The 17,217-nt window shown below is 41.3% G+C and overlaps 1 protein-coding gene across 1 annotated transcript in view; it reads right to left on the bottom strand.

Annotated features, from left to right (window-relative positions):
* LOC148349161 (replication protein A 70 kDa DNA-binding subunit-like) overlaps nucleotides 1-17,217 on the bottom strand; it is a 53,115-nt gene that overhangs the window by 2,041 nt on the left and 33,857 nt on the right. Inside the window, exons 14-16 of the mRNA XM_088320623.1 lie at nucleotides 8,414-8,590; nucleotides 6,261-6,368; nucleotides 4,629-4,715 (exon numbers count right to left, since the gene is read on the bottom strand). Coding sequence (XP_088176749.1) covers nucleotides 4,629-4,715; nucleotides 6,261-6,368; nucleotides 8,414-8,590 — 372 coding nt within the window. The remainder of the gene's footprint in view (nucleotides 1-4,628; nucleotides 4,716-6,260; nucleotides 6,369-8,413; nucleotides 8,591-17,217) is intronic.

Raw genomic sequence — 17,217 nt, 5'->3', positions numbered from 1 at the left:
CGCATAAATTGTTGGTGAATGTAGGATGTGTTTGGTTAATGGAGTCAGATAACTAATTCGAACAGTATGGTAAAAGGTAAATTTTGATAACATTGCTAATCCCATGGTGTGTATTAGTGGTACATATCTGTCAGTCAGAAGTTATCTCGGTCAGTCGGAACCACCAACCCGTGCTGAAGCCCTCTCTCTCACTGACTATTGCCGTGTTTGTCTCGACCCGCAGCCTGAACTGGAACATTGATGTCAACTTCTCCCCAATTTGAACATTTTCCAACAGAGTGTAAAAACGAGGCGCTGCCATTGCTGGCAATTAAAAAAAAATCACTCAGAGCAGGAAAACACTCGGGACCTAACTGTAGCTCATAAGTTGCGCGTTACAATAACCTCCTGTAAACCATTGAAGAAGAAACGGCATCCTGTCATAGCAACGATAGTGATATTAGATACTGTAATTTACCAATATTACGATATAAGTATGACAAATGATTACATTTAAAAATCATATCTGTAAATTGATCTGTTCATTTGCAGATACCTTCTAGAAGATACCATTGGCATCGAGAAAAAGTAGATATTTTTAGTCTAATTTGATGATGAGTAGATTTTTTTGCCTCCTGAACCTCGTAGACTGTCCACCCACAAGTGGCTTACAAAGTTTTATGGGAAACACTGTGTAATTATATTTAGGAAAAAATATATATTTCCATTAGTGTCATTATTGACTAAGCCTATATTTTGTGGTCTATAAACATTGCAGTAAATATTTGATTATATAACTTAATTATCAAATGAAATATATTATTTTAATTAGCGAGAATATTTTGTAATTCCTTGTTTCGATTACATTTGGAAAAAGAAGACACGGGACCTAACTGTAGCTGATAAGTTGCGCGTTACAATAACCTCCTGCACACCATTGAAGAAGAAACAGCCTCCTGTCATAGCAACGGTAATGATATCTAATACTGTAATTTACCAATTCTACGATGTAAGTATGACAAATGATTGCATTTAAAAATCATATCTGTAAATTGATCTCTTTATTTGCAGATACCTTCAAAAAGATAGCATTGGCATCGAGAAAAAGTAGTTATTTTTAGTCTAATTTGACAGACAGACAGGACCTGCGAATATTATAGCAATTGTTAGTTAGACGTTGCTTGAAAAATCGGATCTCTGCTTTTCAAACAAAACCTTTGTTCTGAACACCCGGTTTTGGTGTGATTCACCAAGGACGAAAATCCCGAACTAGACGAGTTTTTGAAGTCTATATTGATTATATGTTTGTATTGTTACTAGGAAAATTCCTTGGAGGATTGGAAATCTTGGGGTCGTGAACAAGTACAGGAAAGTCTGTTAATGCAGTTTGGCACTATTTGCAAATCAGAACGAAAAGGTGGGAACGTTTTAATACAGTGGAACCTGGGTTTTCGAACGTCTCTCAGTTTGAACAAATCGGAGTCCGAACCAAAATTTCGCTGTTCGGTCAAAAATCGGAGTTCGAACGCCGGTTATGCGTGGGCGCGTACGCTAGGGTGCCATGCTGAGCGGCGTACGGGTGGAGATGGCTCCTATCTTGACCAACTGTTATTGCGTGCGGACGTGCTTCGTTTTGCTTTCGCTTTTAATATAGGTGTACGAAGTGTTTTAGCCCCTAATTATGCCTCCGAAGAAAGTCAGCGCAAGCGGCAAAGTTGCTACAGGTGAAAAAAGAAAAGTAGTGCGTACAACTATTGCATTTAAGAAAGAAATAATAGAAAAATAAGAAGGAGGTGTGCGAGTGTCTGATCTTGCCTGCGCCTTCTGCTGACCACCACAGAGGTAAGAAATCCTATTCATAATTCTTTTCTTTATCCTTTTCTTTAATTTTTACGCGTTCATGTTAGCGTAATTTTTCATACGGAAGATTACGATAACGCGAACGTACGATTAGCCTGGGTTAGCTTTAAGTTTACGTTAAACATTCGAGGTAAACATTCAGGGTGTTGGAACAGAGCCCAACACTGAGGGTGTTGGAACGGAGCCCCCTTTCAAATGAACCGCTCACCACTTGTGGAGACCCGGGTACTAAATGACTTGTAAACGACCTGATTTTTTTTATTTTTACACGTTCATGTTAGCGTAATCTTTCGTATGGAAGATTACGATAACGCGGACGTACGATTAGCCTGGGTTAGCTTTAAGTTTACGTTAAACATTCAAGGTAAACATTCAGGGTGTTGGAGCGGATTAAAACGATTTACATTATTTTTAATGGGAAAAATGATTTCGGTGATCGAACAAATCGGTTTTCGAACAGGGTTCTGGACCGATTATGGTCGAGAACCGAGGTTCCACTGTAATACGCTTATTTTGAAAGATTGGAAAGCGTGACTACAGAATGTTAAAACCATTCAGTTTTGTGAATGTTTATTCCATCATTGTCCAGTTGCTTATCCTCACGAGGGGTCGCGAGTGTGCTGGAGCCCATCCCAGCACAATTTAGGCATTTGGCACCCTGGACTGGTTACTTGCCAATAGCAGGGGACGCAGAGACAAAAAACTTTTCACTCACACACTCATTTCTAGGGGCTGCCAGGGAGTGCCTGGACAAAATCCACTGAGGCACAGTGAGAACAAGAAAACTCCACACAGGACGGCTGGTAGCTGGAAATGAACCCAGGCTCTTTGAAATGTGAGGTAGACGTGATAACCAGCAGCACTGTGTTGTCTTCGTATATGTTTGTATTGAAAGAAAATGTTGAAAAAATTTGAAGCTCAAGTTGGATTTCAATAAAGGTAACGTTTTTGTTATTATGATGGATATATTACCATATTTTATGCACTACAAGGCAGATTATAGAGTTAAAACTACAGTATGGGATAGGATTGCACTAAAAATAAATAAGTAATGTATTTATGTGTTGATCACAATTGCAAAAATTGGATGCAAAGGGAATGAAACCCGGGTCGCGGCAGTCGAGAGCGGCTTATCCTATCCACTAAACCTCTAGGAATACATCATTGCACTATTTTTAGTCATGGTACCACTTTGATGATGAGAATATTGTCAGACATTAATCCAGTCCAGCAGCACGGCGGCGCAGTGGTTAGCGCGTGTGCGGCACAGTTCTAAGGTCTTGGGAACCTCCTGTGTAGGTTCAAATCCAGCTACCAGCCTACCTGTGCGGAGTTTGTATGTTCTCCCCGTGCTTGCGTGGGTTTCCTCCGGGCACTCCGGTTTCCTCCCACATTCCAAAAGACATGCATTTGAGGTGGATTGGTCGGTCCAAATTGTCCCTAGGTGTGAATGGGCGAGCGAGTTGTCTGTCCCTGTGTGCCCTGCGATTGGCTGGCAACCAGTTGAGGGTGTCCCCTGCCCACTGCCCGATGATTGCTGGGATGGGCTCCAGCACCCCCGCGACCCTACTGAGGATAAGCGGTGTAGCTAATGAGATGAGATGAGATTAATCCAGTCCATGATACAGAAAACATTGGGGACCACTGAAATACAGTATAGTATCGCGAACTCGCAGTCTCTGCAAAGCACACGGGCATTGTGGGAAGTAATTCAATTGTCCTGAAAGATATAGATAAACGCACAATGTTTGTCACTCACTATGCGGAGATAATTCACTCGTTTGTTACCTCCAGTCTTGATTGATAACGTTCTACTCCAAAATCAAGAGCCTGCAGCTGGTACAAAATGCTGCAGCGAGGCTTTTAACTAAGACAAGAAAGTTGGATCACATCATCCCGATTTTAGCTAACCTGCATTGGCTCCCTGTCAGCCTAAGATGTGATTTTAAGGTTCTGTTGGTATCATACAAAGATGCATGGACTTGCTCCCTTATATCTTTGAGATTTAATTTCCCTCTATGTTCCGGTCCGGAGCCTTCGCTCTGAAAATGCTGGTCTACAAGTGATCCCAAGAGCCAAGAAGAAATCCGCAGGTTCGAGAGTGTTCTCCATTCGGGCCCCGGTGCTGTGGAATGCTCTACCCTCTAAGATTCGATCTGCAACCTCAGTGGAACTTTTTAAATCTGGGTTTAAAACACACTTATGTTCTATAGCCTATGAATGACCAAGGTTTTTCCTTGCCCTCATGTAGGTTTTAGATCAGGGGATGGTGTCATAATTGTCCGTAGTTTGCAATAGTCTGTGGTCTGTGCAGCACTTTGAGATGCCTTGTGATTAACAGCTACACAAATAAACATGACTTGACAAATAAAGAATGAAACGCAATTTTAAACTGATTTATAATCCCTTTTTTAAAAATAATTTCTCTAACATTCTGGTATCTGGTACTGTGACCAAAAATAGTGTGATAATGAGACTTATTGCATTTTCCTATGTCATCTATGTCCCTAGTGGACTAGTGGTTAAAATTCAGCACTCTTACAATTGCTCTCTGGGCTTCCACCATTGCACCATAGACTGATAAACAATTGCTCAAATATTATTATACACCGGTATTCATAACTAGTTTTAAACATACAAAAGGCGCAAAAGCGTGCAATCCAATTTCTGGCAAATTTGGGGTTTTTGGGTGTGCCTTAAAGTAGGGAAAATACGGTAATAAGATCAAATCGCCAACCAGTTAGTCATGTCCAAGTGGTCCACCATTCTACTCATGTGTGAGCACTCACATTGTACGTCTCCAGCTTGATTCTATTCTTAAAGACGTGCGTGCTGAAGTGGACTTTCTGGAAAACGTTGTTGAAAGCTTCCTCGTTCTGACACACAAAGGACACAAACAATTTCAGTCAGCAAAGAAAAAGGCTACAACATCTTGAAAATACTGATACAGAGATACCGTTTTATACGAGCACTTGTACACACGAGAATTCTGATACACGAGTTTTGCTTTTTAACGAAAATCTTGCTCGCTTTAAGAAGGTAAATCCAGTTTACCAGCAGTCCCAGAGGCTACCACTAGAGTGCTCGTGACAGCTCACTGCCATCAGCTCGGTCCAGTTTGCACATGCACCTCCCTACATCAGGTACCTGATTCTGCGCCCTTGGTTATCAGTGTTTATTTTACCTCTAAAAAGTGATGGGTTCCAGGGAATCGCATGCTCAAAAATCTATGGGTCCCAACAGAGATCTATGGGTCCCCAAAATTTTGTGTTATCGCGGTTGAAATTGTAAATCGGCGACAAATATATAATATAAATCTATATATTCATTCACAGTTTATTAGTAATACAAATCAGTTATCACTTCAAGATGTTTCAGTTCACAACCATATTGTACATTATACAAAATATTATTGCTGAAATAATTATATGAATCTATATTTTCATTCAGTTTTAATCATCACAGTTAATATGGAATACAAAGCAGTTATCACTTCAGATTTTTCAGTTCACAATATTGTACACTATACAAAATAATATTGCTGAAATATTTATATATTCTTGCCGTTTTAATCATCACAGTTAATTGGTAATACAAAGCAGTTATCACTTCAAATTTTTCAGTTCATATATTCTTTGTGGTTTGGTGTCCCGCCACAGTTGTAATGCCTTCTCAAGGTCCAATCCATTATCATCTTCCTCATAGCGTCACCAGGAATATAATTTAGTCCATTTTGGCAGAAAAGTCCTTTTCTTGCTCGTAGTATTCTTTTGTTTATTTTCTTTCGTCGAATCGTTCGCTTCAAAACACGTGTTTTCCTTGCCTTCGCGGTCTTCTGAAGAGTTTCTCCGCCGTTTTTTTCGTGCCGGAATTATTGCCGTTGTTACCACTATGTGTTATGTTTCGACTTATTACCGACACTGAAGAAATTACCATTTTTTTGTTGATTTGCACTAAGTACCAACTGTTTTTTCAGAGGCATACTTCTCTTTCACTCGACAACCGCCACAACAATGACTCCATCTCGAAGCAACGAGATCTCGTTTGCCGAGATCGGCGCGAGACCAAAACAACAATGGCGGATCTGCCTGACGAAAAGTTTGGAGTGCGGTAATAATGACAATTTGGTGTCAAAAACGTTGCGTTGATTTGACCCAATGTGTCCCCAGCAAAAATGATGCATCTAGGACGCAGGGACGCAGGCAAACGAGAACACTGGGTTATACCTGTAGAGCAGGGTTTGGGAACGTATGGCTAGCGAGCCAGATATGGCTCTTTTTATGAGTACATATGGTTTAGAAACAAAATGAAACGGGCCAAATAGTTTTAAATTGGAGCTACGAGCATGATCCTGGAACAAATTAAGGTCGTATGTAGAGGTACCACTATTGTTTTAGAAATCTTGTCTGAATGTGCTTTACCGTGTCTTTCAGTTGTCCTAGTTGGTCGGCGCTGATACCAAGCAAGGTCTCTGCGGTTTCCTGGAAACACGTGGCCCACATGTTGTCCCCAAAGTCGGCCAAGTTCACCTCAAAACAAAAAATGAATATTTAACACAAAAATGAATTAATTACCTTAGGTGTGAAGTTTCCAACAACTCTTTAAATGTATTCCCAAATTCTTAAACATCCAAAATGTGAGGAAATAGTACATGTTTTTTGCATAAAATCTATTACAAGTACTAACAACTAAAGCAATAAACATGGAACCCCCAGGAATAAACCAAGGGACGCGGTTAAATCAGCTAGCTGATAAAAAAAAGCATCCAGTGAGCAGCCAGGCTAACCGGAAACCAAAAGCGAAAAGCAGCGGCTAAGGTAATAAAAGCAAAACCAGCTGTGAAAAAAACGCCCCTCACGCCAGGCTAGCCAGCAAAATAACACACGATGGGCAGCCAACGAGTGCCAACCAGGAGCAAACAAAGCAGGCAAGCCCTCGGCAGCCCCGAAACTGATGTGGAGCTAGCCGGACGAAATTATACCAAAAGCAACACACGCGGCAAAAATCAAAATGCCACTATCCTCTACCTCCAACAATAAATGAGTAGTATGCAATTGCTGTTCACTACAACCATGTTGTGTTTACGGAATTCGCCATTTTGAATGTGCTGTGTTCCTTCAATGGCGTCACAGCTCTACAGGAAAAACCCAGATGGGTCAACTTTGAGACTAAATATCTCAAGTCCCCCGTCGCGTGAAATATTTTGCTTGATATTTGTATAATTGCGGGGAGGAACAACACACGTTCTGCACCTAATTGAAAAAAAAAATCATTTTGGGAATACCTTTAACACACACCAAGACCACAAATTATTTTTCTTCTTCCACCGGATGCTAACGTTAGCATAGCGCTAGATCTCCTGCCCGCTGCTATCAATAAACAGCAGCTTGCACACCCCAGCGGAGCTTTTATCGTCGCCGGCGACTTTAATCGGGCATGTTTATGGACCTTACTTTCCAAATCCATTCAATACGTGGACTGAACAGTTACGGAAAAAAACACTGGACCGTGTGTAGAGTACGATCAAACATCTAGCTGGATCCGCCCATCTCTGTCTGTCCCTCACCCCCTCATACATTCCCCCTCCGGAGGAAAACAAAGCCTATACAACAAGGACAGTACAAACATCTTCTTTGTTCCTTTATCTCTTTGTTTTTCTTATATCCTGACTGTAAAATGTGGGCCTGGAGTGCCACGTTCAATTTTGTTGTCACAATATATCCCATGTTGTAACAATGTATCAGGTTTTCAATGTAAATCTCTTGAATTTCTGTCTCAAGGTAATTAGCTTGTTTTTATTACTAAATATAAAAACAATGTTTCTCATACACACACACATAAAGTAACGTTTCAACAACGAGTGTAATTTTATCTCTTGTACGTTTATCAACCTTGTATTCTTTTATTTTGAAGTCATGTTCTTGTGTGTACTGATTTCTCTGACGCAAAATAAACCGCTCCCTCTCTCTGTTTGGACTACATCCAGGACGGCTGTAAGTTCTTTTCTGCTATCATCATGTAGAATTAAACTATATACATGTATTTTATCTGTGCAAATATAGCCACCAAATAGTCTTAATAATGTCGATCTCTGACACAATGACAATAAAGGTATATCCTATTCTATTCTCATCTCATCTCATCTCATTAGCCGTACCGCTTATCCTCATTAGGGTCGCGGGGGGGCTGGAGCCCATCCCAGCCATCTTCGGGCAGTGGGCAGGGGACACCCTGAACTGGTTGCCAGCCAATCGCAGGGCACACGGGGACAGACAACTCATTCGCTCATTCACACGTAGGGACAATTTGGACCGGCCAATTCACCTGAAATGCATGTTTTTGGAATGTGGGAGGAAACCGGAGTGCCCGGAGGAAACCCACGCAAGCACGGGGAGAACATACAAACTCCGCACAGAAAGTCTGGAGCTGGATTTGAACCCACGACAGGTTCCCATGACATGAACTGTGCCGCACAAGCGCTAGCCACTGCGCCGCCGTGCTGCCCTCTATTCTATTCTATTCTATTCTATTCTATTCTTCTTTGGTCTATGCCGCAATTTGGACGCATACTTACAGATAGAATGAACCGGTACTTGAAGTCGGGGTAGTCACAACCACATTTGTCGCACCAGTAGCGTTCATTGTCTTGTTGGTGGACCTTCTTGCAGCAGGAGGGGGCGGGGCATGCTCGGTAGAGGCAGTTCTCCTTGCGGCTGAATACCACCGTTGCCACACAGCTGAAATAATCCGCCTGCACAAACAAAAATAGTTTATTTGTGGAAAAGCCTCTAAACAATTTATAACTTCATATATGAGGTCAATATGAGTTTCAATCGAAGCTCTACACTGCAATGTTCCCTGTAATTTTCCACGGGTCTGCGCGTTCACACAAAGTCGGTGAGCAACGCTTGAAACAACAGTGAGCCACCATAATCCCAAGTGTGGCAAGATAATTCATTATCAAACATGTCCAAAACTTGACATCACGTTACATTTTGCTGAGTTTCCGGCAATGCAAAATGATTTTTCTCTTTTGAATGAATTGACTCATGTACTAATGCAAAGGTTGTACGGCCTACAAACGTCGTTTGTTCTTACAATTCTATCACAAGATATCCATTTCTTTTTATTTCCTGATATATTTTGTCGCATAATATTAACATTTTGGGGGGCTTATTTAGTCGGTTGTAAGATACAGAACTGTACTTAATCACATTTTTAGTGGAAGTACAATGTTGGCAACAAGATTCACTTGATATCATTGGAAATTATTTGAAAGCAACGCAAACTTTTTCTTCTTTTTTCTGTTTTTTTTCTACTTTTTTTTAAAAATTCCTTTAAAAAAAATCTCATTGTGTTGATTTTTTCCGAGCTGTTACTTTTTTCTTTTGGTTCTCTATTTACTTTTTTCCTACATTGCTTTCTTTTCTTTTTTTCTGGCTTTTTTCTAAAATTTTCCTTCTTTTTTTCTCTTCCTTTTGTTTCTTTTTTTCTCAGCTTTTCACTACTTTTTCATTTTGGTATTTTTTTCTTTTTTGTTCTATTCCCCCCTTCCTTTAAGTCATTTTGTGCATAATTTTACATCATATTTGGTCATGTTGGGATTAAAGAAGCAAAAAAAACCCTGAAGAGCCGTTTATGACCCGAAAGAGCCGATTCCTTTTTAGTGAGCCGAGCCGAAGAAGCCGGTTCTCGACATACTCTACTAACTTTACTCAACTTGGTTCTACTTCGACTCGACTTCAAAATACCGCATTTAGGACACAACGTCAGGGGAACCCGTGTATTTTTACCTTCATGCACTGTAACTTTGACTTAATTCGCTTTTTAAATAGTAATTTTGAGCCCTCATTTTTGTGCGGTGGCTAGATTTTCTTGTGCGCTGAGAATGTGCGAGCAGTGCGGAATTGCGCACGCGCGCAGCTTAGAGGGAACACCGGTTCGGAGGCATGCCATATTTTAACTATTAAGAATTGTAGGCTGAAACACCATAGAACCTCTGAAACACATGCAAAAACAGAAATTAAAATGTGTAAAACAAAAATCAAAATATTATCAGTTTCCCCTTAATATGGGCATACAGAAACACTCTCCTTTAGAGCCATTAATATAATTAAAGTGAATCTAAATCAGGATTATTACCCCACTAAGACCCATTTTTTATCGCATCCTGTTCCTGTGCTCATTGTGCTGCAGGCACTGAGGATGACTGAATTACTACCCACAATGCCTTTCTCTTCATTCAGTTCAAAATATCATGCGCTCCGTAAAATACTGTATTTCAGTGGTCCCTAACATTTTCTGTATCACAGTCTGAAAATATTCTCGCGGCCCTGCCCAATAATAACATAAACAACAAGGTACTGTAATTAAAAAATAGTATGATGATGACATAAAATCTAATGCCTTTTTGCGTGTCGTCCATATCCCTTAGTAGTCTAGTGGATGAGATCCAGCGCACTCCACACTGCGATCCGGGTTTGATTACTGTGGATCAATTAACGCTCAAATATAGTACACATTTATTTATAGTGCAACCCTAGTCTTTTTTTTGTCATAATTCTGTGCATATTATAGTCCGGTGGGCCTTATATATAAAAAAAAATATCTTGAAAGACAAATTTTAGGGGTGTGCCTCATAGTGCGGAGAACAGAGTACCTAATTCTTTAAAAAACATCTGACACACTTCAAAGTTTTGAAATCCGATTGGGTGATATTCAACATTTTACTCTGGTTTATCGGTAATTTCATTGTTTTGGTTTGAGGCAAGGGTGTGCCATGTCACCTTGGCTGTTCAATTTGTAAGTGGATGGAGTGGATAGAGAGGTGCGTGTAAGAGCAGGGAGAGCAGGTATAGTGTTTGAGGGTGGGTTGCATGTAAGGTAGCTGTTGTTTGCAGATGGCACTGCTTTGGTGGCTGACTGAAGCAGGACTGAGTGGAAGGATGCTGAAGGGGAATGCAGACAAGAGTACGGTAATGAGGTGTTCGAGAGGTGGTGAGGTCGTTCGATTAAAGATTTTGTTGAATGGTTTAAAGTTTCAGGAGGTAGATGGTTTTAGGTATTTGGGTTCATATGTGGCAGCAGGGGGTGGTTTGAAGGAGTATGTGAAGAAGACGGTGGGTGAAGTGGGCAAGACAACGGGTGTGCTCAACAGATTGTTGAAATGTAGAGATCTGAGAAAAGATGCAAAGTGAAGATTGTATGAAGTTGTAGTGGTACCAACCCTGCACTTCTGAACCATAGGTATATTATTATTATTAATTATTATTATTATTATGTCTCAGAGACGCGGATTTGAGAGTAAATGAGAAAACCATATAATGCAGAGGGGGTAAACCAGTGTATGCTGTCAGGCCTCTCTGCTGATGAAAGGTTGCATGGCACAGCAACTCACCCTTTGTTGTGCTATGGGCTTAATGTTTGGTTTCAGGTTGCGAAGAGCGAATGGAATGAATATTTGGTGAATGTGTGCGTGTTCTTGACTCTAGCCAACTCCCACTAGGGCAGGGGTCGGGAACCTTTTTGACCCAAAGAGCCATAAAAGCAAAAAATGTTTTAAAAAGAAACTGAGAGAGCTGCACCATATATTTTCTGACAAAACTGAAAAAACTGCCAAACACGCTCTCTAGACAAAAGCTAATTCTTCAGCACATTTTATTTCACTGTGTGTCATTTGATGATTTAATCAAATGTATGAAATGATAATAATGCCAAATCCTGTGTCCCAACTCAATGTAAATAAGCCATTTAAAATGTGTCTTCCACCTTCAGTTAAGAGTGTTGAGGCCATTTTTTCCCATGAAATTTGTCCTTAATAACGGTTTCAAAACAATGTGCATGCAAAGTTCTTTTGTAAAAATGTCACAAATGACTGCAAACGATAAGCATATCGTCATATTCACTTTGGGTGTAGACTGCACTGAGCGAGAGAGAGAGAGAGAGAAGGAAGTGCCTTGGGCTGTGTGCAGGGATCCGCCCACCTGTACCGCTCACCCAATCAAAGTCGTTTGCCAGTGTTTTTATTTATTAGTTTCAATGGTTTCTTATCGAACTTCTGCATTAAGTTGCTTCGGCTTTATATGGACCAAAATCGGGATGAAATCACTTGACTTTGGAACGCCACGGAGAGATGTGCGAGAGTTACATTTTATTTCGGAGCCATACGTACTAATGAAAAGAGCCATATATGGCTCCCGAACCATAGGTTCCCTACCCCTGCACTAGGGGGATATGGCTTCGGTATATAGATGGATAGATTTCGTGTTTAATGTCAGGTAAGGTCAAATCAAACTACTTCTAACTGACTGCGTGGTCTGTTGTTTTGTGGGGCATAATAAAAAGTAAAACCAATTGGTTTCAAACTTGGCTTCATCGGATGCCAAGCGTTGGCAGCTGGAAAGCGCCAGCACAATCAAAATTCAGACACTCACATCTGCGTAGAACAGCTGTCCAAAATTCCTGGCGCACGTAGAACCTGGCCTAACTCATAGAAATCCGATTGTCTTATAAATCCAATAACCCTTGTGACAAGCAGGTACAAATTATGTTCATGGTTCGTAATTTCAAATAAAGAGTATTGAGAAGTAAACACTTGGGAGCTCAAATCTCGAGGCATTGTGGTGTGATTTATGTTATTAGAATTGGGAGCCAAACACACACTATACACAAATCATGCCATGTACATTATTTGGATGTATAGACGTCCATTATATTGTATTATGTTTGATACCTTAAAATTCGGACTATAGAGCGCGCCTGATTATAAGCCTCACCCACCACTTTTTAAGCGATTTTCCACTTTTGTACTTACACAAGCCGCATCTGTGTATAAGCCGCGTGCGCCCGCATTAAAACTTGCGACATGATCACAAGTTTAATCCAGACCAGGCTGTAAGTTCCACGACTGTGATTTTGGAGAGATTTATTGTACTACATTCTTTATCAATTATCCGTCAAATTATAATTCATTACAATGCCAATAGGCCGAGAATCTTGCCCCCAGCCAAGAGGCTGAGTCAAGGTCCTAGCCTCCTAGTCTCCTACTGACATAATCCAAAAGTCAATAGTACACAATCCTAGAACCACAGTCGGCATCATGAATGGAAAATGATACCCGTAATTAACGTATGATGCAGACTTGTAAAGTCCGGGTCCCGTTGAAAGTAATCCAAGGAAACAAAATGTATATTTCCAAAGTTAAGGGTGGGAAAAATATATATCCACTATTGTCCGCTGCGACAACAGACAGATCTACCGGTAACTCAGCTTTACCCCACTTCCCATCAGCCCGCGTTTGCTCCGCCCCTTCTTTTTTGATTCGCCCGAAGAACGCATAACAGAATAAATCTCTAAAATAAATACATGACAAAAATATACAGTTGCAAATACATATTATACATGGTTACACATATTTACGAAGAAAGACGGTACACCGAGAGAGTTTTCAAAGCTTTAATAATAATAATATAACTTTCATCCCAACCCGTGCCTTTGAAAGGTACCAACACGCTAGTAGGATCACGCTCGCAATACATCAAACGTGTGGTGTTTGGATTGTATGCTATATTTATAGATACGATTGCGGCACCTAGTCAAATTTGGGATAAACTTTTGACTTTGCCACATGTTATAATGTGGGCGCATGCGGCTTATATACAGGTGCAGCTTGTATAAGGACAAAACCAATAATGCCCTTAAAATGTTGTGCGTGCGGCTTATAATCAGGTGCGCTCTATAGTCCGGATTTTACAGTATATGTGTATGATAGGTCTGATGCAACTGAACACTTGGAGTGTTCGGAAGTTCAAAAATAATGGCTGAGTTATCACACTTTGAGTTCACGTCCAAATAACATACACTGACATGCATTTTGTCACAAAAGTGAATGAATTCTACGAGGGCTAAGTACATTAATACGAGGATTCGGATGCTATGATGAGACTTTCATTTTATAGCTTACTTCCTTCGAGTTGTACCTTGCCAATCAATTGCCAGAAGCAAACCCCGATTGTCATGCCAACCAAATACACGAGACACAAACTGGCAATGCCGTGAATATTACCCAGCAGACAAAACGCGTGGGACACATGAAGAAACACATGCGGGGCACATACCGTGTATTACATATATATTACACGTGTTCCTTGAAGATGTCGGGTGGTGGAGTTGTCAAGCTTATGCCGATGTTGTCAAGAATACCTGAGCTGACAAGTCTTATATCTGCTGTGGCATCAGATAGTGCCAAGGGCAATCAGACACGTGATACTACCTTGTGAGGGGGAGCAATATGGCCGACATAGTGGCAGACGTTTTGTTTTCGTGAATTAAAACGGAGAAATTTGCAACACCTTCCGGTGACAAACGGTCGAGTTAGATGATTAAATTCGGTCTTTCGCGAGGCTTCATTTTTTTACACATACAGACGCTGCCCTACTTACGGACGATCGTTCGTAAGTTGAATTTGTTAGTAAGTTGGTAGAGTGCTATATTTTGCATCTTTCAGGTTTATATAAGTACCGTAAATTCCGGACTATAAGCCGCTACTTTTTTTTCCCAAACGTTCAACCCTGTGGCTTATTCAGTGATGCGGACAATTTATGTAATTTTTCTAACGGCCGCCAGCGGCGCTCAAGTACAAAAGGTAAGATTTAGACCGCTGGAATTTATGCGCAGAGGAAGACTGCAACTTCTTGGCTTGTGCATACAGTACCGTATTTTCCGCACTATAAGGCGCACCGGGTTATAGGGCGCACCCCAAAAAAATAGTTTTTGGTCCTATATTTGACATTCATAAGACACACCGGATTATAAGGCGCTACAATGGGAACGTCGACAAAACAGTCAGATAGTTCAGTCCAACTTATTACCCCCTTAACATTCCCAAAGCTTGCAAAGAAGCAAATACGTGTCAAGAACACGTGCGGATGCGGTGTCCGTACGATGTCACTCAGATGCATCGTTCCATCATACGGAAGGTTAAAGTCTTGGGATTCAAGAAATGCCAACCATTCCTTAGTTTCTATTTTCTTTTTCGCTCGCAACTTTACTGTGCATATGACAATAAACACTTGGAATTGAGTTTAATTTAAAAATAGACACTCCATTCCATCCATTATCTGCACCGCTTATCACGGAAACATCGAGTTCAGTCTGAAACAAGATACAGGGAAAATATATAGCCAGAGTAGCTCACCGAAGTCCTTGTGTTCAATAATAATGTGCAGCCATGGTCCTCTTATATCCGTGAGTTTAGTAAATCCAGGAGAATAAAATATTTACAAATACAGAATAGTAAAAAATGCTTTCTGTATGCCGTCAACCACGTGCTATACGCATTCATCTTTTTCGGCCAATTGCAGGCTTTGTTTTGCCGCTTCAGCCTATGCCAGCCTGTAAATGATAAAAAGGATCCGCCCCTTGACCTCCGAATAACTTTAGCCAATAGTGATCGATTCAACTGATGATTGACACATCTTTTTCAGCCAATTGCAGCCTTTGTTTTGCAGCTTAAGTCTATGCCAGCCTGTAAATGATAAAATGGATCCGCCCCTTGACCTCCGAATAACTTTAGCCAATAGTGATTGATTCAAATGATGATTGACACATTGATTAGCCAATGAAAAGCCGGTAAATAAATCCCAGCATACACCGCGGACGACTTCGCCTTCGGGGGAAAATCTAGTCGGCGGCTGCTTGCCTTAGTTGCAAGACTTTGCGACTTAATATTGATCCATAAATAAGGCGCACTGTATTATAAGGCGCATGGTCAGCTTTTGAAAAAAATAAAGGCTTTTAGGTGCGCCTTATAGTGCGGAAAATACGGTAAATTAAATTAGCGTAAACATACCCGATTCATGCAAAATGCAAAGAAAAAGGCACATGACGCAGCTTTCAAGCTAAAAGCAATCGAACAGTCCGATAAAGAAGGAGCGAGCGTGTTGCCAGCGTGTTTTGGAATAAGGGAGCGTGGGACGACGTCTATATGACGAAGTTTCTTTCCGACACTGAGGAAGACAACTTTGACGCCTTCAGTTCTAAGGAGGAAGATGAGGACGGTTTACCGTGATTTTTACAAGCACGGTATGTTTTTCTTCCCACCCTTACCTTTGGAAGTATACACTTTTTTCCTTGGATTACTTTCAACGGGACCCGGACTCTGCAGGTCTGCATCAAACCTTAAGTACCGGTATTATTTTCCATTCATTTTTGGACCGTGTACTTTTATGAAGGACATTCAGTTTCAATCGCGGGACTTAGTCGGGTTTGGGTTAATTTTGTGTTTGTGTTATATTTTTTAATGTGGGCGCATGCGGCATATATACAGGTGCAGCTTGTGTAAGTACAAAATCGGTTTTCCTCTTAAAATGTGGTGGGTGCGGCTTATAATCGGGTGCGCTCTAAAGTCCAGAATTTACGGCATGTTTAAGGCTTGTATAAGTAACCTGTATTGTTTTTTACTAAAAAAAACATTTCATAAAATAATATGCTCTATAAAGATAAATAGAGTTGAGTTTAACCTACTTTTGGAAGATGGGTTTCAAGAGTTAGGCCACTTCCTCCTCGGTGGTAAAAAGTGGCCGAAAAAAGCGTTCTGACCATTTTCTCAACCGCATCAAGCTTCCTTATTCCACTTTCATTTCAAAAGAAACGGCTCGCCTCTTCTTTATACTTTACACCAGCCATGTTGAATGGATGCTCGAGACCAATGTCCTGAATGGAGGGGAGTGAAGTCCCGATGATTTTCTCTGCTGTCCTCGTCACCCTCCTCACACTACCCCAGTCGGAAGCGCTGCAGCCTCCACACCACACAGAGATACAGCTGGTCAGGATACTCTCTATGGTGCCCCTGTAGAATGTGATGAGGGAGGGTGGGGGCAGGTGGGCTCTCCTCATCCTCCGCAGGAAGTACAGGCGCTGCTGTGCCCTCTTAACCAGTGATGCAGTGTTCACGGACCAGGTGAGTTTGTTTGTGATGTGCACCCCTAGGAACTTGATGCTGCTGACAACCTCCACAGCCTTGTTGTTGATGAAAAGTGGGGCATGGTTGGGCTGGTTTTTCCTGAAGTCGACAATGATCTCTTTAGTTTTGTCAACATTCAGGACCAGGCTGTTGTCCCTGCACCAGCCCACCAACTGCTCCACCTCCTCTCTGTAGGCCAGGTCGTTGTCGTCCCTGATGAGGCCCACCACTGTTGTGTCGTCCGCAAACTTCACGATGTGGTTTGTGGCGGACCTAGGGACGCAGTCGTGTGTCATCAGGGTGAACAGCAAGGGGCTCAGGACACAGCCTTGGGGGGAGCCCGTGCTGAGGGTGATGACATCGGAGATGTTCTGACCAATCCGCACTGACTGGGGTCTGTCAGTGAGGAAGTCCAG

This window comes from Urocampus carinirostris, chromosome 17 (assembly GCF_059441175.1).
Source record: "Urocampus carinirostris isolate Australia breed hairy pipefish chromosome 17, RoL_Ucar_1.0, whole genome shotgun sequence".
In the NCBI taxonomy this organism is placed as follows: Eukaryota; Metazoa; Chordata; class Actinopteri; order Syngnathiformes; family Syngnathidae; genus Urocampus; species Urocampus carinirostris.
The sequence above is the reverse complement of the archived record's forward strand: the minus strand, read 5'-3'. Positions and strand labels throughout refer to the sequence as shown.